The sequence below is a fragment of the Erpetoichthys calabaricus genome, chromosome 11 (assembly GCF_900747795.2).
Source record: "Erpetoichthys calabaricus chromosome 11, fErpCal1.3, whole genome shotgun sequence".
Classification (NCBI taxonomy): Eukaryota; Metazoa; Chordata; class Cladistia; order Polypteriformes; family Polypteridae; genus Erpetoichthys; species Erpetoichthys calabaricus.
In genome coordinates, this window is record NC_041404.2 from 4,120,733 (window position 1) to 4,143,950 (window position 23,218).

General features: G+C 36.5%; 1 protein-coding gene across 1 annotated transcript in view; it reads left to right on the forward strand.

Moving 5' to 3' along the window:
* The first annotated feature begins 6,385 nt into the window (after positions 1-6,385).
* tgfbi (transforming growth factor, beta-induced) overlaps positions 6,386-23,218 on the forward strand; it is a 65,681-nt gene continuing 48,848 nt past the window's right edge. The window contains exons 1-2 of the mRNA XM_028812651.2: positions 6,386-6,577; positions 8,069-8,167. Of these exons, the coding sequence (XP_028668484.1) occupies positions 6,462-6,577; positions 8,069-8,167 (215 nt within the window). The 5' untranslated portion in view covers positions 6,386-6,461. The remainder of the gene's footprint in view (positions 6,578-8,068; positions 8,168-23,218) is intronic.

Genomic DNA, 23,218 nt, shown 5'->3' on the forward strand with positions numbered 1-23,218 from the left:
TGCATTCATCAGCAAATTTCACAAATCAATTTTAAATTAATATGAATTAGCAAATACACAATTAATCAAGTCCCTTTATATAAATGGAGTCAGTCCTACAAAGTCTGATAAAAATTAGTGTGACCAGCTGTTGAAATAAAAAAAAGGTATAGACTTTGTATTTAAAATTATTTTGGGCCCAAACAATTTTAGGATTTTGTAACAATTGTAAACTAGAACAGTTTAACATGTGTGTCTGCTTATTCTAAGATCTTACTGTAATTTTAAGATCTTACTGTAAAAAATGATCTAAATGAACCAAAAAAAATTTTTTTTTTTAGTATTTAAGACATGTTAGAAGTTGAAAAAGATAATAATTACAAATGAATAAAGGCAATAGCTTCCAAAAACAAGTTCACAGCAACATGTTTTAACAGGATTATTGGACCGTGGTATGTATTCTTTCACAAAATATTTTATCTCCGGAAAATACTTAACTGGATTGTTCTTTTAAAATAAAGTAGGATTACTTTAAATCCTTACCCCTGCTATAAAGAGTTCAACTTTGAAAGAAAAAAAACTGTCATTGATTAGAGTGAGTTACAGCTTTGTGCAAAATCCTTTGGAATCGGTATTTATACACACAAGTACAAATAATAAGTCAAAAGCTGCCACAATACAATTTTACATTTATTTTATTTAAATTCACTTTATAGGATGGAATGTAAATAATTCAAAATAATATACAAAGAAAATTCAACAAAAATTGGGTACGCCATATGACTTCTGATTATTAGCCGGACATTCCTTATTTTTACAAATTTACATACTCTTCTTGTATTATGTAAAGATCAGTACATATATAAAATGGAATTGAAATTTGCTTAACTTTTCAATCTCTTCTTTAATTTAAAAAAAATAGAAACCTATCAGAGTAAGGTTTTTGCTCAGTTACAAACATAGATAATTATAGGATATATTTTTGCTTTTCCATTGAGAGCCAAAGCTTTGTATCTTTGCATCTTTATAACTTGACTCCTATTAGTCTGCCTTTTGGAACGTCTCTAACAAAGTCATTTTCTAACATACTATTTCTGAGAAAAATCAAAGGATTTTGAATGTTTTAATAGTGACATGAGCACAACTGTATGTAACGAGGGAGAGACAGCAAGATGCAAATTTATCGACACAGCAGCTATAAATTGAACCAAAAAAAGAACATTCTCCTTAGCTAAATCAATTTATTTCAACACAGAGCATCCCCTCCCATTGACTCTCGTATCTATTTACGAGTTCATTTGGGTGGCATTTTTCTGCGTTGGAAACCCTTCTGAAGATGGACCAAAGGTGTGGTCTAAAAGTTAGGATCCTTTTCTTTTTGAAGGGAGAAATGAAGAAGCATGTCAGGATTCTTTGTTCTGTTCTTTCAACATCTTGCCTGAAGAAGGGGCCTTAGTTGCCTCGAAAGCTTGCATATTGTAATCGTTTTAGTTAGCCAATAAAAGGTGTAATTTTTCTTGACTTCTAACTGCATCCATATATGGATGCCATTATAGCCATTATAATGGCTAACACAGTACAACACCCTATATATAATTCTGTTCTTTCAGAAACACAGAAAAAGAGTTGATCACTAAATTTTTAACTCTCTTTCTCTCTCTTTCAGTCAGTCAGTCATCATCCAACCCGCTATATCCTAACACAGGGTCACGGGCGTCTGCTGGAGCCAATCCCAGCTAACACAGGGCACAAGGCAGGAACAAATCCCGGGCAGGGCGCAAACCCACCGCAGGACACACACACACACACACACACCCCAAGCACACACTAGGGACAATTTAAGATCGCCAATGCACCTAACCTGCATGTCTTTGGACTGTGGGAGGAAACCGGAGCGCCCGGAGGAATCCCACGCAGACACAGAGAGAACATGCAAACTCCACACATGGAGGACCCAGGAAGCGAACCCGGGTCTCCTTACTGCGAGGCAGCAGCGCTACCACCGTGCCGACCCCTCTCTTTCATATATAGAAAAATAACATAACATTCTGTAACCCACCTAATTCTGTATACTATATACTCTTGGCTGTTTTTACATGTTATAGTTATACAACATTAAACCACAATGGATTTAATGTGACTTTTTTACACTGATCAACATGAAAAGATTCTTTAATGTTAAAGTGAAAACAGATCTCAGCAAATTGGTCTAAATTAATCGCAACTATACAACACAATATATAATAACTTGTTGTGCTGATCAACATTGAAAAAGCCAAATTAAATCCATTGTCATTTATTTGTGTATAATAATAAAAACTTTCAAAGGGTGAATACTTAAGTAGGCACAGTGTATATGGCTTAAAAAATTATGCTCCCAAATAACAAATTGTAACTAGTGAGGAGGTGGATCAGGAAGAAGAAGATGTTCAAAAGTGCATTAACTGCACCAGAACCTTCCACTAAACACTTTCCTGTGGAATCTTGATGTTGATTCTGGTCGATAAGACACTGGTTCCGGGAGATTCTTCATATGATCCACCTTCCAAATCAAGGCAAAGATCATTAACATCTAAATAATAATTCCCCAGTAAATGTGCCATTACATGATGTCTAACTCCCATCTATCTTAAGCAAGTCCTCTTATCTTACTTGACTCAAGCCCACAATACCCATGGTGGCCAGGTAATTTTGCTCAAGACTCTGTTGTGGGTTATTTATCAATTTGCTAGACTGACCGAGTCTCAGAAAAAGGACAACAATGGTAGAAGTGAAAGGAGAACTCACTAGTCACTTCCAAATTGGACTAACCTGCCCTGGTGTTCTTATGACCTGAGAATCAAGGACTGGAATATCCTGGCCTGCAACACCCAAGTAAACTTGACCTATATAATGACTCATTAGCTGTTGCTGCTGATTTTCTCATTAATGAAAAAATAATTGGCACAATTTGAAATGAATTTCAAAATTAAATGAGACACCTTAGATATCTTGGTAGGCGCACTACTTGTAACTCAACAAGCAGTAGTACAAACAGAAACACGTGCCTCATCTGTTTTGGGAATCTGTGGTGGGAAGGGACCTTTAAAGAATGCATCACAGTTTACTCTTCCTTGTCTGCTTATTTGTGTAAGAAGGAGATAATTCAGCTGTGGGACAACCTTGCGGAGGTCACATAGAAATCATTTGTCATCGGCATGTCCAGGAGGTCAGCAGAAGAAGCCTGATTAAATAAAGGGGACTGGAAGAGGCCACAGACGCACCCTGAGGGGGTCATTCATAAAGCAGGAGGGTAATAAAAGATGGCATTTTCATCCTGGGAGAGAAAGAAGTGGAGCTGAAGACGAGAAAGAATGAACTTTTGGGAATAGCTTGGAAATCTGCATTTAAAATACTGTAGTGAAGCAGGAAAGATTGCAAACATTCTGTGAATTGAGAGAGACGGAGTTAGTATTTCTCATAGGTTGATGTATTTTTATTATTGGTAGGTTAAATGGTGACTATAAATTAGTTCAGTGAGTGAGTGAGTGTGAGTGACATGCCATTAATGGCTTCTGCAATGAGCCAAATACTTTGCAGGATAGGCTTTGGTCCCTTCAGTCTTGAATGTAATGAAGACAGGTGTTGATATATATTGTTGGAGAGCTCACAGTAAAAGATACTAAGGGAAGACTGGGAGATTTTGTGCACACCACTGGCAAGTTTGAATTGTGTTTAATGAGTGCTATAAATTACTCAGGACAGATGGATCTTAGATCAAAAACAGTTCAGTTGTTCATTATGGGCACTAGTGAGCACAATGAAACTGTCTCACTTTAGACACTTCAGGAGCTGGATTCCCTGCAGAAGAATTATGATGCTTAAGAAGACTGAAGAATCGAGAAGAGAACCAGTAGTTAGATGGGTGCTTGCACAATATTAGCTGAAATACCACTGGCATTTTTAAATACATGCTCAAGTGAGCATGTTTGAATTTGAATGCAGTCAATGAGAATTGATGTAGACCCGATGGCATTTTTTCAACAGCAATAAAGTATTCATCTTTCTATCCATTTTCTGAACTTGCTTAATTGAACGGTGATGCATACTGTTGATTGCTGAACTTCACTAAAGAGCTTCTTGCATTGAATTTGCTTGGTTCGCCAGTGACCTTGACCACTGAATTTTTCCCATAAAATCTGGCTTGCAACCAGCTTAGGTGAACATTTTTTCTTAGCACCTCATGATGCTTTGGAGAGTCAAAGTTACATCACAGAGCTGTAGCCACTAGTGTTGGATGGAGATGTCACTACCTGATCTGTGCTACTTGTTCAATTTATGTCACGCAAGCACAGAACTTTCACCCATATGTACTGTACTCATACTCCACCTCACACTTTATGGCCCTGCCTGACCTGCTTCACGAATTCATGAATAATTTACTCCGTAAAAACGCTAATGTAATGTCACTACCAGATCAGTACACCTGCTGGATTTGCACCCTGCCTGCATTAAAAAAAAAAAACTTCACTTAACATTACATTTTATGGTACAGTCTGATCTAAATTGCACATGTGGATACACAACTTGCAGTATTTTCTTTTGAGAGCTACAATAGCTGACCATAATTAGAAAATTATGAAAATACTTGATTGTTTTGTATATATTCATTTATGCTGTGTCCTTCCTGCTGGATTAAGTGTGTTATGCTTTTCACTATGCAGCACACAACAGGTGGTGACAGGGACATCCAACCTAAGTATATAACACTGATTCCTTGCATCACTGGCTGTGTAGGTATAGATAGATAGATAGATAGATAGATAGATAGATAGATAGATAGATAGATAGATAGATAGATAGATAGATAGATAGATAGATAGATAGATAGATAGATAGATAGATAGATAGATAGATACTTTATTAATCCCCAAGGGGAAATTTAATAATAGTTATTGAAGCTCTGGAGAGGGAGAGAGAGTGAGAATCACTCATCACTAGTGGATCAGAATAGACATCAGTATGTGCAAGAAGAGATCTAAACCAGAACAGGACCACGGGACACTGCATTACACACTCACAACCTATGGGGCACCAAATGAGTTGCCTCTTTTAATATTTAGCCAGGTCCAAAACACCTTAAACAAGCATTTAGGATAATAACAAAATGTAAAATAATAAAGCAAAGTAATTAGCCAGGTTCATGCTGGCTCTCTCCAAAATGAGACGACCCATGCCAGGAGCATCTTGGCTTTTTTGTAAAGTTTAGTAGTCAGTAGGGGTGGATTCAGTTGTCCTCAGTGGGTGGTTTCTCAGGGCTGTTGATACCATCATTGTTGTATCATGTTCCGGAGTGGTAGTGCTTATCTCCAATGAGCCCAGAAGTCAGACCTCAGATGTGCATGCATGACTATATATAATGACACACAGATCTGCTCCTCTACCAGTCACTATGTACTTTACACATATATGTGATACAGTATCTGCCAAATAATACAAAGAGTACACAATTTGTGTTTTGCACTTATTGGGGCTTATCAGGTGTGCACACTTTGGCATCCCCTAATGGGGATTGAAACTCAGACATCAGCCCCTGGGTCAAAGCCTATGATGCTGCGCCGTGGAGGCTGGTTCGCTTATTTGACAGGGTGAAGATCGAAGGATTACATTCATAGGTCTGAATCGCAATCTGATTATTTGAGAAAATGTGTTTTGTGACTGGCCGATCAACCACGGGAGTTACCTGGTAGGTAACCACCTAAATAATCAGATTTCAATTTAGAAGTAAGAATGAATGAATATTCGTATATACAGTATATAATTATAGTGACTGGTAAGAGAGTAAATCTAAGTGTCAACATGACTTTGAATAAAACCGTGCCAAAAAATACTAGATATTAATATAATGGATTATTAATCTGAACATACAAGGCAAGAAGGTGACCAGGGAGAATGCAAAGTATGAAACTGCATGAGTGTATACACTAAAAACAACAGTGCGTTAAGTAGCAAACACAAAACACTCCCACTCACCCCCCACTCCCTTCTCTCTTCAAACTTTAGGCACACAACTTCTTTGTCAGTTAACCTTTTTGCCAACTCATTTGAGAATTCTGTACTTTATGAAAAGGGAAGTTGAAAATTATTTGAAGTTTTTGACGCTATCTTATTAGCGCTGATAGATAGATAGATAGATAGATAGATAGATAGATAGATAGATAGATAGATAGATAGATAGATAGATAGATAGATAGATAGATAGATCCACATAACCACTGCTTTCCCCACATGTCGGCTTTTTCAACCTACCGGACAGCTGCGACAGCGCTGCCCACAGTCTGACACGGACTGACTCTTCTCGGATTGCTCACCCCAAGCCCCACCCCGCGCTATATGCCTTCTTGTCGCCCTATATTAGAGCCCCCCCCACAAATCAATCCTCTTCATTCCAGCGAGTGCCGAGTGCGAACGGTTCTGCGCACAGACACCACGAGGCAGGGAATATGAAGCTTTTAGCACTTGCGACGTTCGCCTTGGCGCTGTACACCACCGTGCTGAGCGCTCGTTCTCCCTACCAGCAAGTCCTGCAGCACAGCCGGATCCGAGGACGTCAACACGGGTACGGCTTCTAGGGGAACCTCTTCAACCTACTGATTGTTGTACATGCGTGATTGGATATTTCATTTAGTGAAAACTCTGAAAGATAGCATATAGCAAAAGAAGATGGTCTTTCTAATACACCTTCCAGGGGAAACGTAGTGCGTGATTTGGGTTAAAAGTTTCCCGGAAAGTTCAGAAGTGTGTACTATCACCTTTTCTGTTCGGGATATTTTCTTCTTTTTAATTAAGACACAAATTCTAAAGTTATTTTCAGCAGGAAATTATTTTATGTTATTATTCTCTTGTGCTTATCCTTACTATAGCGTAATGGAGTGCACCTTAATAATAAAAAATGAATTCTGCATCTTGTATGAAATTAAGTTGCGGCGAAAGTTAACTGGCAGCAAGTGGAAGGTCATTTACGGTCTTGCACCAAAACGGGACGGGATAGGCTGCCTAGTACAAGAAAAGCAACATTGTAACTTTAATGGAAAAACTATAGATTGTCAGTCTTTGTTAAATTAAAAGCTTGTTTGTTGTATTAATACAGAAATCGTTCAGGAATGCTGGGATCATTTCCTATATTCCCAGCGGGGACCTGGTAAAACAGTTGTTATTTCAGGGATAATGGATTGACACACTAAACAGAAATACGGGAAACCAAGCACAGTCCTTATTCACTATATATTTAAGTACAAATGCATGCATCCATGGAGTTGACTGGTTACCCGTGCAGTCACACCGTTGCAGGGACTTTGGGTACATTCACGGCCGATCGCTGTTAACGTTTTCTCCTTTTCTATATGGATTTTCTCCTGCAACTTTTGTTTCTTCCAAGACGACTCATTTTAAGTTTAACTGGCGAGTATAATGTCCAGCTGGATGAATGCATCAGTAGCCTCTGTAGTGTACTAGTGTCCCGTACAGCACATGAAGCTGTCCCCACTACAAAGTTCTGAAAAAAGCCGGCTCAAGAAATGGATGAATATTTATGTATTTGTTTGTTTATTTAAAGAGAGGCAGTGATACAATGGTTAGAGCCTCTACCTCACTTCTAGAGAGCATAGTGAGAAACTCGTTCCTGTGCAGATCTCGCCCGCTTTTTAACGGAGAGATTTTTCCTGATACTTTGGTGAGAAAGGCTTGCAGGTTATTTTGACTGATGAGTCTGAAATTCGGTGAGCGAGTCCGGATACACGTGTCGGTATTGCTTTGAGATGGACTGGCCCTGCGCGCAGGGTGTATTCTTAACTTGGGTAACACGTTACCCTGTAATTAATTAATCTGACCCAGGGGGCATTTGAGTAGTAATATACCCATATAGGCGAATACGGCAGAATTAATAAATATAAACTAATCTCAAGTAATTTTTGTACTCTTAAAATGCCCAAAAATTGTACTATTAATATATTCCTAATAAATTAACTTTTTAAAAAAGTACGTCTTGGAGTATTGTTTGCTGCTGTTTATTGAAAATGTGAGTAAAATACGTGTATGTCTTTAATCTCAGGCCCAATGTTTGCGCTGTTCAACAAATTGATGGCACCGACAAGAAGTACTTCACTAACTGCAAGCAATGGTATCACAGGAAAATCTGCGGGAAGCCCACGTAAGTAGCTGATTGTAAGAGCAGGACGGGCCGGAGGGTTTGATTCTTTATTGTTAACTCTGCTGCTTGCTTAGTGTTAAGGTACACCTATCATTAAAACATTTTTGAACAAGATCTGGTTATTTTTTTCTGTCTTGATCATTTATTTTTCATGGAAATGTCATATTGGGGAGGTCTCGGCAATCCCTTAAATACGTTAAATGGGTGCAGTAAATGTGTGCTTGTTTAGGCATTAAATGTTTAGGTATAAAATGTATTAATATGTTTTTGGAGTTGTAACTTAGACAGATAGATAGATAGATAGATAGATAGATAGATAGATAGATAGATAGATAGATAGATAGATAGATAGATAGATAGATAGATAGATAGATTTATTATCTTAAAATCTATCTATCTATCTATCTATCTATCTATCTATCTATCTATCTATCTATCTATCTATCTATCTATCTATCTATCTATCTATCTAAAAGGGAATCCTTAAAGTACATTTTTTGAATAATGCTATATCCTGTACTATTTTATAATAAACATCACAATTAACATTCACAAACCCATATGATATTTATGTCTATAATTTATCTGTTGTGCATTCATCACAAAAGTGATGACATCTTAATCTTGAGCATCATACTGTGGAGCATAAGACAATAAAGAATTTTCTATTTACAGAGGGATTGATTTAATCAGCCAAGAGTGTTCCTTTAAACAAGTAATTGGAAGTCATTGTGTTCGTTTTTTACTCATTTAACACAATGATTTGCATATGCAAGCAAGACATTTACTGTACTCTGTGTACATGACAATGAAGACCCATTGATGACCATGTATTATTTGTTTGCTGTTACTTTCAGATGAAGTTCAAATCACATTTGTTGCCTGTTGTTTAACAAAAATGGTCAGATGTATTTATTTTGTGTGATCTAATTATTAATGACATTAGTTTTGAATGTTATAGGGTCACACTGTGATTTTATGAAAGGTTTCGGAAAATATTTTAACTACATTTCTTGAAAAAATATAAATCAAAATGTACTCATCTTAACTGCAATTATTTCGATCTACAAAAGTGTGTGACTCTGAAATTAAAACATATACACTAGAATTAATAATCTATAAAGAAGATTTCTTTTGACTCATTGAATTATGAAATGAATGATCCATTGTATCAGTTATGGTAATATTGATTTTTTTTCATTAGCTTTTATTGGTTTTCTAAGTATTGTGATTTGCTTGAGCTTAAAAGATTCCAAGAGTATTTTTCCATAACTGCTTGTAATAATGTGGCCATTGTTCCCTGATGAGATCAACAAGAACCGCCTTCCTCATTATCATTCACTTGTACATTATAGTTTCAGCACCCTGCCAGTGTTTTACATTACTGCTTCACTAGATGTTTCCCCACAAAGGAGTTTCAGTGTATATCAACGATCATCCATGCTTAAGGTGATATACAGCCCTTTCTTAATGGAGAATGGTCATAAATCCATTGTGTTGAACTCTGTTTAGCAATGGGTGACCTTCTGTTAGTTCTTTTGCCAATGCTTTCTTCTCATTTTTGGATACTGAACTCATAAACATTTGTTCTCCTCCTCCTGAAAGTATTACTTGTCGCTTCTTTTTTGGATGGCTAAATCAGAAATTATTTAACTGAAATATCAAATGCTGTGAAAACCTGCTGTTATTTACCCGTAAATGAAGAAATAACATTTGGAACAAAAAATCATACCCTTTCAGTTGAAGATGCTCAGTCTGGTCAGCACAAGGGGTTTTATTTTATTAAATTAGAAGCAATGTCCTTATGAAATGTATATGGGACCAAACAGTAACTAGCAATAAATGTTGGAATATTAGTTTATTTGTTTTTAAAAAAATACATATTGAGTGTTTTCAGTGCTAGTTATGACACATTGTTAGCTGAACTTGTTAAAGTAATGTGAATATGTTCTGTTAGAGCCTACCACAGCATAATTGAAGTAGTTATATTAACCTAAAGTAAAACAGTATGTGTAATTGAAAACAGTGATCCAGAATCCCACATTATACACACTAAAGGGTGGTCGTGGTTGCACAGATCAAATCATTTTCATTCTTTCCTAAATCCGTCATTCTGTTTAATTTAAAGACTAATCTTAATGCATCTCCATAAAGTATATGACATTTTCATTTTTTAATTATCAAGCATTTAAAGTTTATGTAGATTCAAAATGAGAAGCAATAAATTAAATTAAAGTTTGAAGTCAAAATTCATGTCAGCAGAAATCTGGTAGCCTAAACAGAGCTGCAATATCAAAATATTTACCAAGCAACATGTCTGGTGGTTTTGGCAAATATCTGATGAAAGCTGAAATAAGTGTAGCATTTAATTGCAGGATATATAAACTTTGTTCTTTTATATTCTACTGAGCCCTAAATATGAATTACATTTGAAGGTTTAACTATTGTGAGTGAATGATATTGCACCCGACATACCATCTGTGGTTGATTCCAGCCTTCATTAAAGTGTGTCTGAGATATACAGTATATCTGCTCTGTTATGGAAGAACAGCGAAAATAATGAATTAAGTATATAATGCGTTACACTTAGGACAGGCATCAGCCTTGTACCTGTTGATGTTGACTTTGCACACCAAATTTTCATCAGGATTTGAAAGGTTTGATTTAGCACTTAGCACGAAAGACAATCATTATGCTTTGAACATTTCTCCAATCCATCCATTATATAAATTCAGTTTTTCCATTACATGTTTGCAGGGAGCAGAAGAATACATTGGTAGCACTGGGTATGAGAAAGGAACCAAGTGAGAAAAGGATTCTATATCTTTGCACACATCCACACTCGCTCAAACTGATTCAGTTTAAAGTTCGCCATTAATTACATCTGCATGTCTTTTAGATGTGGGATAAAAACCATACTAATATAGGCAGCTGGGCTGGGAATTAATCCCAGGTTTTCTTAAAAAAAGCTCATATGCAGCAAAATTGTCAGTGTGAATGATCTCTTACAGTGTTCAATCTTGCCTGAAGAAGGGGCCTGAGTTGCCTCAAAAAGCTTGCATATTGTAATCTCTTTAGTTAGCCAATAAAAGGTGTCATTTTGCTTGGCTTTTCTCTACATTCATAATGGCTAACACGGTACAACACCTTAGTACTACAAGTGTGTATATGGAAAGAGTGTTTCCACATATACACTTCAAGTGAATATACTATATACACACCCTGCTGATTTTGTTGTATGTACTAAGAAGCCATTGTACCTTCAGAATGCTTCATTTAAATATATGAAGTTCTTCATCAAACTTCGTACCATGAAGTTATTTTTCTTATTCACATCTAATTTGGTTAATTAGCATTTCTTAGAATAGTATACAAAACAACTAACCATACAGATGGAAAAAAATTATTACAAACATATAGTTGGCAAGTAGATTCCACAGTATTTTGTGTCTTATGTTTTTAGCTCCCTGCGGTGGGCTGGTGCCCTGCCCGGGGTTTGTTTCCTGCCTTGCGCCCTGTGTTGGCTGGGATTGGCTCCAGCAGACCCCCATGACCCTGTAGTTAGTATATAGCGGGTTGGTTGGACAATGGATGGATGGATGGATGTTTTTAGCTCCATAAATTAACACTCCTGTACACATTCAGTTTATATGTTGTCATAATATAAGTGGTAAGAAAAGGGCTGCTATCACTGTGCATTTATGTAAGGAAGGAGAGGTACAGGTTATATTTACTCCCTGGAGAAAAACTCAGTGGTTACAATTGTATGTCTCTTACCTTCGTTTTTGAGCTTGGAAATCACTTTATTATTTCCAAAAGCTGCCTAACAGCTCCAAGATGTTAGGTTCAGGATCAGGTCCTGATCTTAGTCACTGCCCATGTGAAGATTATATAGTCTCCTGAGGTCTGCTGGGATATTCCTCAGGTACAACAGTTTTCCGCCCATATCCCAAAGACCTGAATGTGTGGTTAATTTGTGGGTCTAACATTAGCTCCATATTAAAGTGTGTGTGTGTGTGTGTGTGTGTGCACTGTGATGGACTGCCACTCCAGTGAGGTTGGTGTCTATCCTATCCCTAAAGCTGCTGAGATTCAACTGCCCCTCCTCACCATCACTCTGTATTGGATCGAATAAAGTTTAGAAATGGTTAATGGATATACACATTTTCTAACAGTACAGTTTTACTGATTATGTCATTATAAATATATTGGTCTGTGTTTTGTTTTGTCCCTAGTGATGATGGAGCTGTGTGGATTACATAAACAAGTAAACCATTTACATAAAATGGCAGTGTAAAGCGCAACAGGTAAACATTTCTTCCAGAAGCTACCAAGTAGTAGTCCATTTAGAGGTCAAAATTTGGTCTGGTACTCTTCCACCTAATACTCTCTGGAGCCAGGAGACCTAAAACCACCCTACAACCCAACAGATCTCCCACACAAAGAGGATGATTGTTAGCAGTTTCACACATGAGGTTTTCTTGTGTCGTGCAGGGGTGAAATTTTGGAATGTTCCTGAAGAGTCTTAAAACTCAAGTTTAACAGATGAAAACTGGCTCTGAGTCCAAGACAAACAAACAGAAGCTTGCTGCGATCTGAAATATGTATCTTTTAAAAGTTTTCTTAGTAACCAGACATATAGAACATTGCAATTAAAATATAATAAACGATAGCCTCTACAATTCAGTTTTCAATGTTTTGAAAAGGACGTAAAGGAAAAAAGAAATCTATGAAGCAGTGCACATTTTTTTCATTACTTTTACTTTTATTGTTCAGGTCAAAATTGCTGATACCTTTTCCTTTATTTCATTAAGAGGGTGAGCTTTTAGATGGCACCATTTATGTGAATGAAAGAAAAACCTGATTTAACTGCATTTCACATAGAGAACTTAAAAATAATTTGAAAAGTATATATTTAAAATATAGGTTGTTACAGTGCACTGCTGCCCTTTCCAGGGGTGGTTCCATTTATGTGGTTGATGTTGCTACTGTATTATAATTATTGCTGGCCTTTTTCGAGCCTAAACTAAATTAAGATGACATGTAAATTGGTGGATAGATTGTTAAATTCCCCTTACTTTTGTGGTATACTATTAATTTAATATACTTATTGATTGTACTTACTTATAACCTCCTTTATATAAGTGCTTACACTAATTCCTCCTTTCAACTAATTGCTTAATGTTAGCCATGTTAGAAGTTCTCTTCTTTTTTGTAATTTTTTTGTTGTTGTTTATAATATTTCTTGAACTTGCATAAAAGGCTAAATTTCCTCAGTGGATCTGTATGTCTGTCTATTTATTGTAAAAGGAAAGAAGGATACACATAAAGGGGCAGCGCACCCTTAGGCAACAAATTAACAAACACAATTAACGTTAACATGAAGAATGTCTTTACAGATGTGAGTATCTAGTGGTGAGGCAGAATGGGCAGGTCAAGGAGCCCCGGAACCAAAAATGATGTCATATGCCCTCATTTTGTTGGTTTCCATATCTGCAGGGGGAAGGAGAGGGGAAACATTATTACGCAGCACCACATCATGGTTCGGGGTGAAATTACAAATTGATAAGCTTTAAACTTGTCTCACAGGCACACGTGTGTGACACCATCTATTTTATTTCAGGCATCTTTTTCATTTTTGTTAGCGTTACTATTTCTCAGATGCCATGAAGAACCTTTTTGTCCTGACTTTTTTGTATATTCAGATGTGACATGTGGCACAGCAGAGAGAGTAACATGTCTGATGCATTCTGATGGTTACAAACTTGCACATAGTGTAGCTCATTATGATTAATGTGTATTGATGATCTGGGTCACAGGTCAGGAATTAGTATGAAAGACCTCAGGGTCAAGTGAGCTTACACTTATTCATTTGGATGTGATTAAAACTGAGGGGTTCAGCTCATGCTGTATATGATGTGTCATTTGACATTAGATTGATCACAGTATATTTAAGAAAGTACCTTTCTATTGATCTTTGTTTTTAAATAAGACCTCATGATTGCTCACACTTTTTTACTGGTTGATTAACGTTCTAATGTACTATAAAATATCCCAATTTACTCATTCTAAATATTAAAAAGGTTATACTAGAGTCCTAGCTGAAGTCCTGTCTGGACAACCTCTGGATACTATTGGTTTACTTCTATATCTAAATGACTTCTGTAGTAGGCTAACTGTGCAGCTCTACTTTGGTCCTTTATCAGTGAGTAAGCTCTGCAGTGGACTGGCACCTCATCCAGGGTTGGTTCTTGCTTTCCACACCGTACTATCAGGATTCAGCTATGGCTTCCAGGAACATGAACTGGATTAAGTAGCATCTGCAATACATGGATGGCTGAAATCAATCTGCACATATGTGATCCAAAAATTCCTCCATCTTTGATATCTTTACCCAGTATCAATACTTCATTTGCCTTATACTTGCATTAGTTTAAAGTTTTGATTTTAGCAAAACACATGGATAACAGCATTATTTGACAGCACTGACATCATTTTCAAAACAGTTGCATGCACTTTGCATGTGGTAATTCCAATGTTCTTTGCTCTTAGTATAATGGAAGGCTGTATGCATCAATTATGGATATTTTCGATTTCCTCTAGCTCATTTTTATATTTTTATTAACACAGTCTGATAGTGTAAGCTAGGTTTAGTGTTTTTATGTTTTAAAATGAAGTTTGAAATTATATACAACATTGAGAGGTTATCGGGGCAATGATACCATTAAAGGATGTGATTAAAAACCATAGAATATCTTAAGGCAAAAATTAGAGAGAGAGAGAAAGCAATGACACAAAAGGAAAGTTCCTGCATATTCCAGTGTGGGAAAATGGGGGCTTATTGGGTGACAATACACATCAAATGCAATCTGTGTGCCTCAGAATGGCAACCAACAGGGACATGAGGGTGTAATAAATGGAGTACTTTGGAGTTCTGGTGAGTAAGGGAGCAAGCTATTCTATTAGATACACAAGGATGAAAAGCTTACTTCAGCAGACTCAGAAAGCCAAGAAGGTTTTGTTCAAGTTATGCAATTTGCACTTGTTTTTCTATTTGGTATAGTTTTTTTTTTTTGTGTGTGTGTTTGCATGCGTGTGTGTGTGTGTATGTGTTGAACAATACAAAATATTTTTGTATCCTTTGTTCTCCTGGATATTGTTTTGGATAGAAAAAGCTGCCATGTATTCAGTGCAGATTTTGTTGCTGGTAAACCTTTGCCCAGAATGTTTACTCTTGGTCTTTATCTGAGTGATTTAAAACACATAACAGTTATTGTTTAAACAAATCTGGCCATTTATATTGTTAAACGTAGACAGTGGTATATGCTTCAAAACAACTTATTCAATCTAGTAGCGTCTTCCTGTTTTTGACAAATACTTAGATTACTAGTCAAACCTACTATTGTAGATCAGAATTTAAAAGGTCTGCTTCACACAAGATATGAAGTTTAAATTTCCTGGTAACTCTAAAGTGGACCTCTGTAAACCCAATTTAGGCTTAGTTCTTATCTTGCACCTGGTGCTGTCAGGATAGGCCATGTCCCCTACAAATCTAAAATAGATTAATCAGGTTCATAAAATGGATGAGCATTCTGTGAGCCACCATCTTAGTGAATGACTCAGTCCAAATAAAATTTGGCATTGTGCTAACAACTGTGAAGCAAGGGTGCATTACTCAGCCTTTAGCCTACTTTTGTGGGTCTTGAATCCTTGTCTAACAATTAGGTGGCTTGTCCACTTACCACCCCAGAACTGTCACCAAAGTCATTCCCCTTTCAATTTTCCAACTATTTACCAGTCATCAGCTCTTTCCTCCTACTGCTAGTTGTGTTCATTTTTCTCCTAACTCTCAACTCCACATTTCTCTCCCCTTTTTCAGAGAGGTGCCTATAAACTCCCTCCCATAATTTCATACATTCTTGTTTATGATGGCGCCAGAGAGTGGTGACGTGTTGCGTATTGGTCAGACAAGCAAGTAAGAGTTTCACTGTACTCTGTAGACATGACAACAGTACTTCATCTACTATTACGACTACTACTACTACTACTACTTACAAACCATGTTTGAGGCTTTAATGTATATCCACATTAATTCAGAGCACTATAAATAAACATAGCAAATCGGAAAATGAAGCTGGCCATGATGAAAAGAATTACTTCAGAGTAGACAGTTCCAGTGACTCAGACTTTTTAAATCAATTGGTGCAGTTTCTGACAGCTTTCGCCCTGACAAAAAACACTTTTAAGATTTTATTCTTTAATTTATTCATTAGTTAGAGAATTCATTACTGCATTTTAACTAATACGGTATTTACCTGAGTCCAGTGATAAGTCTTTCTGTCATATGCAGATATGTCCTACTGCTTCAGATACATTTTGAATAATTTGTTTAATTTGCGTGATGTTCAATTCCTCTAATATCAAACTAAATTTCTCTCGTACATATTTTTTCTATTAGGTATTTCAAATGTACCCATTTTTAAAAGGTGTATGTGTGTGGCTGGGTTGCCAGCTACCAAGAGTGCCAATTTTTCTTTTCAGACCTGTTTTATATTTATAGACAATTTTCATATCTTTTTCATTTAGTGAATTGGAGCTGTCACATAAAATTACAGCCAGTAAAAATGCTTAGCAAAGAGGAAAGCGGTGAAAATACTGCGGCATTGGCAAAGCCTCTAAACAGGATTGGCCATTTTGAAGTCTGCGTACAGTAGCTTCAAAGACTAACCTTACCGCAAATGCCAACAATGTAGCAGATATTGAAATGGAATTAATCCTGGATATGATGTCTTTGCAAGATAATCTAAAGAGTACAATTAGTGATAGAAAAAGAGGGAGAGGTAAGGCAGTTATTTCATACTTATAAAAATATATTAAGAAAGGCCAATTTAATAATGAGGTCTCAAGAATATTTTGTTTTTAAGTATTATTATTATTATTGGAAATTAATTTACGATGTTTTGCATAATTTTTCTAAATACATCAGTTTTTATTACACTTAAATGTCTAAAAATAATGCTGCCATTGGTTCAGGAGTAGAACTTACCACACCTTTTTAAATGGACAGGGCCAGATTTAGTTGCCTGATTTGTCACATAGTATAGAAATGAATGGAATATATAGCAGTTGCTCGAAAACTGAGTTGGATGTACCTGTTGGGCAAATCCAGGAATGAAGCACAGCTTTACATGTGCCAGTTGCAACATCTGTTCTCAATGTTCATTCAACCAGGGAGTCTGAAGCAGCAGACCATCAGATTGATATGCAATTCAAAGGGATCTGAGAGAAAACACACACCAGTTTTTAAGGCAGCTGCCAAGTGACATAGATGTTAAAGTAATGAAGGCAAAATCATGTGCTTAAATTGTAGTGGGGTAATTTTCATGGTGGGTGGCATGTTTCCAATGAAGCCTTCTTCTCAGGTTAGGAGAAGAATAATTGACAACTGAAAGGTCACAGCAAATCTGTTTGATCAAACCAGACGTATCCATCAATGCTGGGGTGTAACTCTGAGGAATCTGACGAAACAAATGTGTTTTCCAATTTTAGAACATAGTGCTTCTCTTTCACACTATGGTTCTCAGGAACAACACTGCGTTTCCATAATATTTAGGGCTAGGCAGGGTGAATAAAGATCATTCGTAGATAGTGTGCCCTTTACATCAAAGAACATCAAAGCGGACGTTCTTCATAAACATAAATGACATTAGGTAGTCATAGGCATTGCCTTAAAGACTGCAGTTATGTACGTACATACAGTATCTGTCATTAAGAATTAGATAATAGGAATAAAGGAAATAAGACTTAAGGTGCTGTCATCGTAAACTGACACCATTTTGAAATGAACAGCCATGAATTGATATTCTTGGTGAACAGCTTACAGAAGGAGAGTACTGGGACGTATACCACACAAAGGCAGAAAAAATAAAAAAATAAAAGTGAGTTTTCTGGCCTGATGTTACTTTTATAAGTAATGAGTTCCTTTTCTTTAGCAAATCTGCTTAATTTTCAAAAACACCTTTTCCTTTCACTTACAAATGGTTAACTCCTCCTCCAGTGAACAGACTCAATTAGCCATCTGACTCAAGACTCATTAGCCTGTTCTTTAATGGGTCCTCACACAATTATTTTTATTATTAATATTATTTATTTAGTTACTTCCCAAAACTAGGGTATGTAAAATACATTCTTGTGCTTACTTAACATTCAGTCCAAAGTTAACAATCAATTTATAATCTTTGTTCAAGTAAATCACATACTGCCCATTTGACTGCTTTTCACTTTCCTTTGTACATTGCCACCAGCTGCCCCCATATATTAAGAATTGTTCCAGTTTGTTAAAATCTGTCTAAATATTTCTTGAAAAACAAGAAATGTGGTAGTGTGTATACCTTTAATGGAAGGTATATAAATTAATTTTCCATTAAAATCTAAAGGCAGATTCTGAAATATTTTGATCTTCTGAGAAAGTAAATAAATATGCTACAGTTGCTTGGTTTGATAAATTGTGGCATAATGGACTGGTCAGCAGATAAAGCTTTAAAATCAGAAGTTATTTTGAATCCAAGTCTTGCTTGTAATTTTCAGCCTTGGGTGAAACAGCGTCCCCAAGCCACAGGAGGTGCTGCTGGGAAAAAGAGGGGAGTGGCCAAAAAGGTAAACAGATGCAATACATGGCATAACAACTATTACCTAACTTGAACTTTTTATATTACTGTTCTCTGATTCTGGGTTTGCTGAATTTCGATCTTTGATACAGACCTACTAGATTTTCTGCGGTGGGCTGGCGCCCTGCCCGGGAATTTGTTCCTGCCTTACGCCCTGTGTTGCCTGGGATTGGCTCCAACAGACCCCCGTGACCCTGTGTTAGGATATACTGTAGCGGTTAGATAATGACTGACTGGCTACTAGATTTTCCTGGAAACCAATACATCTCTGAAGTCTCTGCTTTAATGCTGATATCAGAACCTCAAACCATATGAATTAGGTAAATACTGCTTTCACATATAACAGTTACACAGAAGTAGAAGGAAGCTCCATGCAGCCTCTTAAATCACACAGAATACATTATTAGTGTGCTGTTGGCAGAGCATTGCACATAAAAACTAATCATGACAACAAAAAATGGAAGCCAACCACCTCATAGAACACAAACCATTATGTTCAAACTCTAAAATATATCAATACCAGTGAATAATGTTACTAACAGCTGCCTGTAATTTACAAAAGCAGAATATCCAAGAGTTATTTATTATCTGAAAGTATTCTGAAAGTGTTCTTTGTCTGATAGCTGAATCTTTCACAGACAACATACATGACTAGAGCAAGATATATTCATACTGAAAATGTAGACTTACAGTAATATGAAAAAGTTTGGGAACCCCTCTTAATTCTTTGGATTTTTGTTTATCATTGGCTGAGCTTTCAAAGTAGCAACTTCCTTTTAATATATGACATGCCTTATGGAAACAGTAGTATTTCAGCAGTGACATTAAGTATATTGGATTAACAGAAAATATGTAATATGCATCATAACAAAATTGGACAGGTGCATAAATTTGGGCACAGAGATATTACATCAATACTTAGTTGAGCCTCCTTTTGCTAATATAACAGCATCTAGACGCCTTCTATAGCCTTTGATGAGTGTCTGGGTTCTGGATGGAGGTATTTTTGACCATTCTTCCATACAAAATCTCTCCAGTTCAGTTAAATTTGATGACTACTGAGAATGGACAGCCTGCTTCAAATCATCCCATAGATTTTCGATGATATTCAACTCAGGGGACTGTGACGGCCATTCCAGAACATTGTACTTCTCCCTTTGCATGAATGCCTTTGTAGATTTCAAACTGTGTTTTGGGTCATTGTCTTGTTCGAATTTCCAACCCCTGCATAACTTCAACTTTGTGACTGATGCTTGAACATTATCCTGAAGAATTTGTTGATATTGGGTTGAATTCATCTGACCCTCGACTTTAACAAGGGCCCCAGTCCCTGAACTAGCGACACGGCTCCACAGCATGATGGAAACTCCAACTAAATTTGACAGTAGGTAGCAGGTGTTTTACTTGGAATGTGGTGTTCTTCTTCCGCCATGCAAAGTGCTTTTTGTTATGACCAAATAACTCAATTTTTGTCTCATCAGTCCAAAGCACTTTGTTCCAAAATTAACCTGGCTTGTCTAAATGAGCATTTGCATGCAACAAGCGACTCTGTTTGTGGTGTGAGTGCAGAAAGGGCTTCTTTCTCATCACCCTGCTATACAGATGTTCTTTGTGCAAATTGTGCTGAATTGTAGAACGATGTACAGATACACCACCTGCAGCAAGATGTTCTTGCAGGTCTTTGGAGCTGATCTGTGGGTTGTCTGTAACCATTCTCACAATCCTGCGCATATCCTGTATTTTTCTTGGCCAGTTTTCAGCCAGTTTTTCACATTTGATTTAATTTCATGCAACTAAATACTGCTTCACTAAAAATCTTTGTTCGGAAAACACCCCAGCACTCAGATGTTCCTAGGAAATGAAAGACATACCACTGTTATCTTTTTTGTTGAAAGTAGAGTAAATTATTATACAGGCTGAGAGGGGTACCCCGAACTTTTACATATGGCTGTATCCTGCTCAACTGGAAGAATCCTAACTCTCCTATTCTAAGTCAGTGGGTAACTGATGTTATATACTATTTGAAACTGGAAAAAATCAAATTTGCACTTAGAGGATCTGTACAAAACTTTTTCAAAACCTGTCAGGATCTAATCAATAACATTTTAGAATAAGCATTTAAATTAAGGAAGCAGGTTCTTTCCCCTCTTTTACTCCATTTATCTTTATTCATTTATTAATTTATCTATTTACTAGCTGTAAGTTTTACTCTGCTGGCCTAGTTCTCTTTCTCAGGGGTGGGGGTTGATTTGTTTCTAACCTTTTTTTGTTAAAGTTTTTGTTCTTTATTTTGTCTTATACGATTTCTCGTATTAGAAATTTGTTAGTTTTCGCATACCCCTTGGGGTCAGAGCACAGGGTCAGCCATTGTACAGCACCCCTGGAGCAATTACAGGTTAAGGGTCTTGCTCAAGGGCCCAGCAGAGTAGGATCTCTTTTGGCAGTGATGGTGATTCGAACCGGCAACCTTCAGGATACCAGTGCAGATCCTTAGCCTCAGAGCCACCACTCCACCCATAAAGTTGACTTATTTTATGGAATGCTATTTGTTTTTAATAAAATTTTTTAAAAAAAAGAAAAGAAAATGTTGACTTAGAGTAGGACAAGTGCTGTTTCCAACCAGCAAACATCACAATCACAAGGGATATGATTAGTGAGACCTTGTCTGTTTTGAACAGAATTGATGTGACTCATGATTAAAGATTGTGCAACGATGTACAAACAATATGTGCAGTGTACAGCTGAATAAGTTACTGCACGGAGAAATTTAAAATACGGGACAAAAATTGTTTAACCGAAATTGGGGCTGAAATATGGGAAAGGATTAGTCACCCTAACTTAGTAACACTGGAGTCTGTGTGCACTGACTATATGATGTTTAAAGATGATTTTCTTTTCTATAAAGAAAATTAAATTAATTTGATACAGCTCTAATTACCTGATCAGCAGACTGACTGATGCTAAGCTAATACTCTTAACTTAAGATTACATGACATAATATTGTCAAACCTGGTCAGTTCAGTTCAGGGCTAATGATTATCCTTCTGCATTATGTGCAAGGCAGGAGCCAACTCGGGATAAGGTGCTAGGTAGTCACAGGGTCACTGAACAAACAAGTGCACTCCAAACAAGTAGAACACAAACATGATGTACCGTAATTATAAGGAAACAGCACACTGGGCTCTAATGCAGTAGGCGACATTAAGTCAGGATGGCACTGGGACACATTGGTTTGTGTTCCCTTGACAGACTCATTGTCTTCCATTCAGACCCGGGCCTAATCATTATTTGTGTGGTATTTAAATGTGTCTGCTTGGGTTATTGACCAAGATTCACAATTTCCTTTTTATCTCCTAAAATGTGTCTATGGGCTGGTTAATTGGTAACTTGAAATTGACTGCTTAAAGGTGAATGTGGGTATATTCAAAGTTGCTAGGATAGATTACAGCCCCAGTGACTCCAAACTAAAATATGTGGGTTTGATAATGGATAGATTGACAGTTAAGCCATATACCTGTAGCTATCAATTGTGTAAGCATTTTCTATAATGAAGCAGAACTCAAATCTCTCATTTGTTAATGCTGATAGCTGAAAGAAATGTTTGAAAGGTCAAAAACGGAATGCAAAGTGGTGTTTAGTTTGAAAAATCCATTCTGTTACTGAAAAACCCAGACTGGGGCAATCTTCCTGTTTAAATTTTTGATATATTGTGAAATAGCCAGTTGAAAAGTAGTGAGTAGTATTATTGCAGTCGAGTAAAAGCAGCTGTTTTTTTGTTTTTTCTAACAAGTGCTCTTCTCTTTAGTTTATGTCACTTGTTCAGAAGCTTTAAATATATATGCACTGCAAGTAATTTTGAAATATCATATTTCTTTAAGATTCTTTAAGAGTCATAGGTTTACAGCAACTAATATACGACCTTGTACAGTGTACTTCCTCTTTAATAGTTTTTAAAAATAGAACAATCCCACTAGTGAATGAGCTGAAACAAGCATTTTATTGAATTAAATGTGTAATAAAAATTTAATCAAGTGTTTTTTAGATATCTTTTGACAGCTTTTCATATTTTTTTTCCTGGGAAGTATTCTGGTCTGAAAAATGCAGCACTCATCCATAGATTTACTTTATAACAGAAGCCGTGTTATGAATTTAGCTATGACACCAATATTCTGTTAACATCGGAAAGTTTCCACCACCCATATTAACTTGCATACTGAAACAAAAACCATATAGCAGCCGCAGAAACTTTAGAAATAAGTATTGCCTTTTAAAGTCATATTTATAAAATATTATACTACTTAGATGTTATAGTATGACTCTGTAATTTAGCCATATTACATTACATGGCATATATGCATCATACTACACAGTAAACCCTTTTATA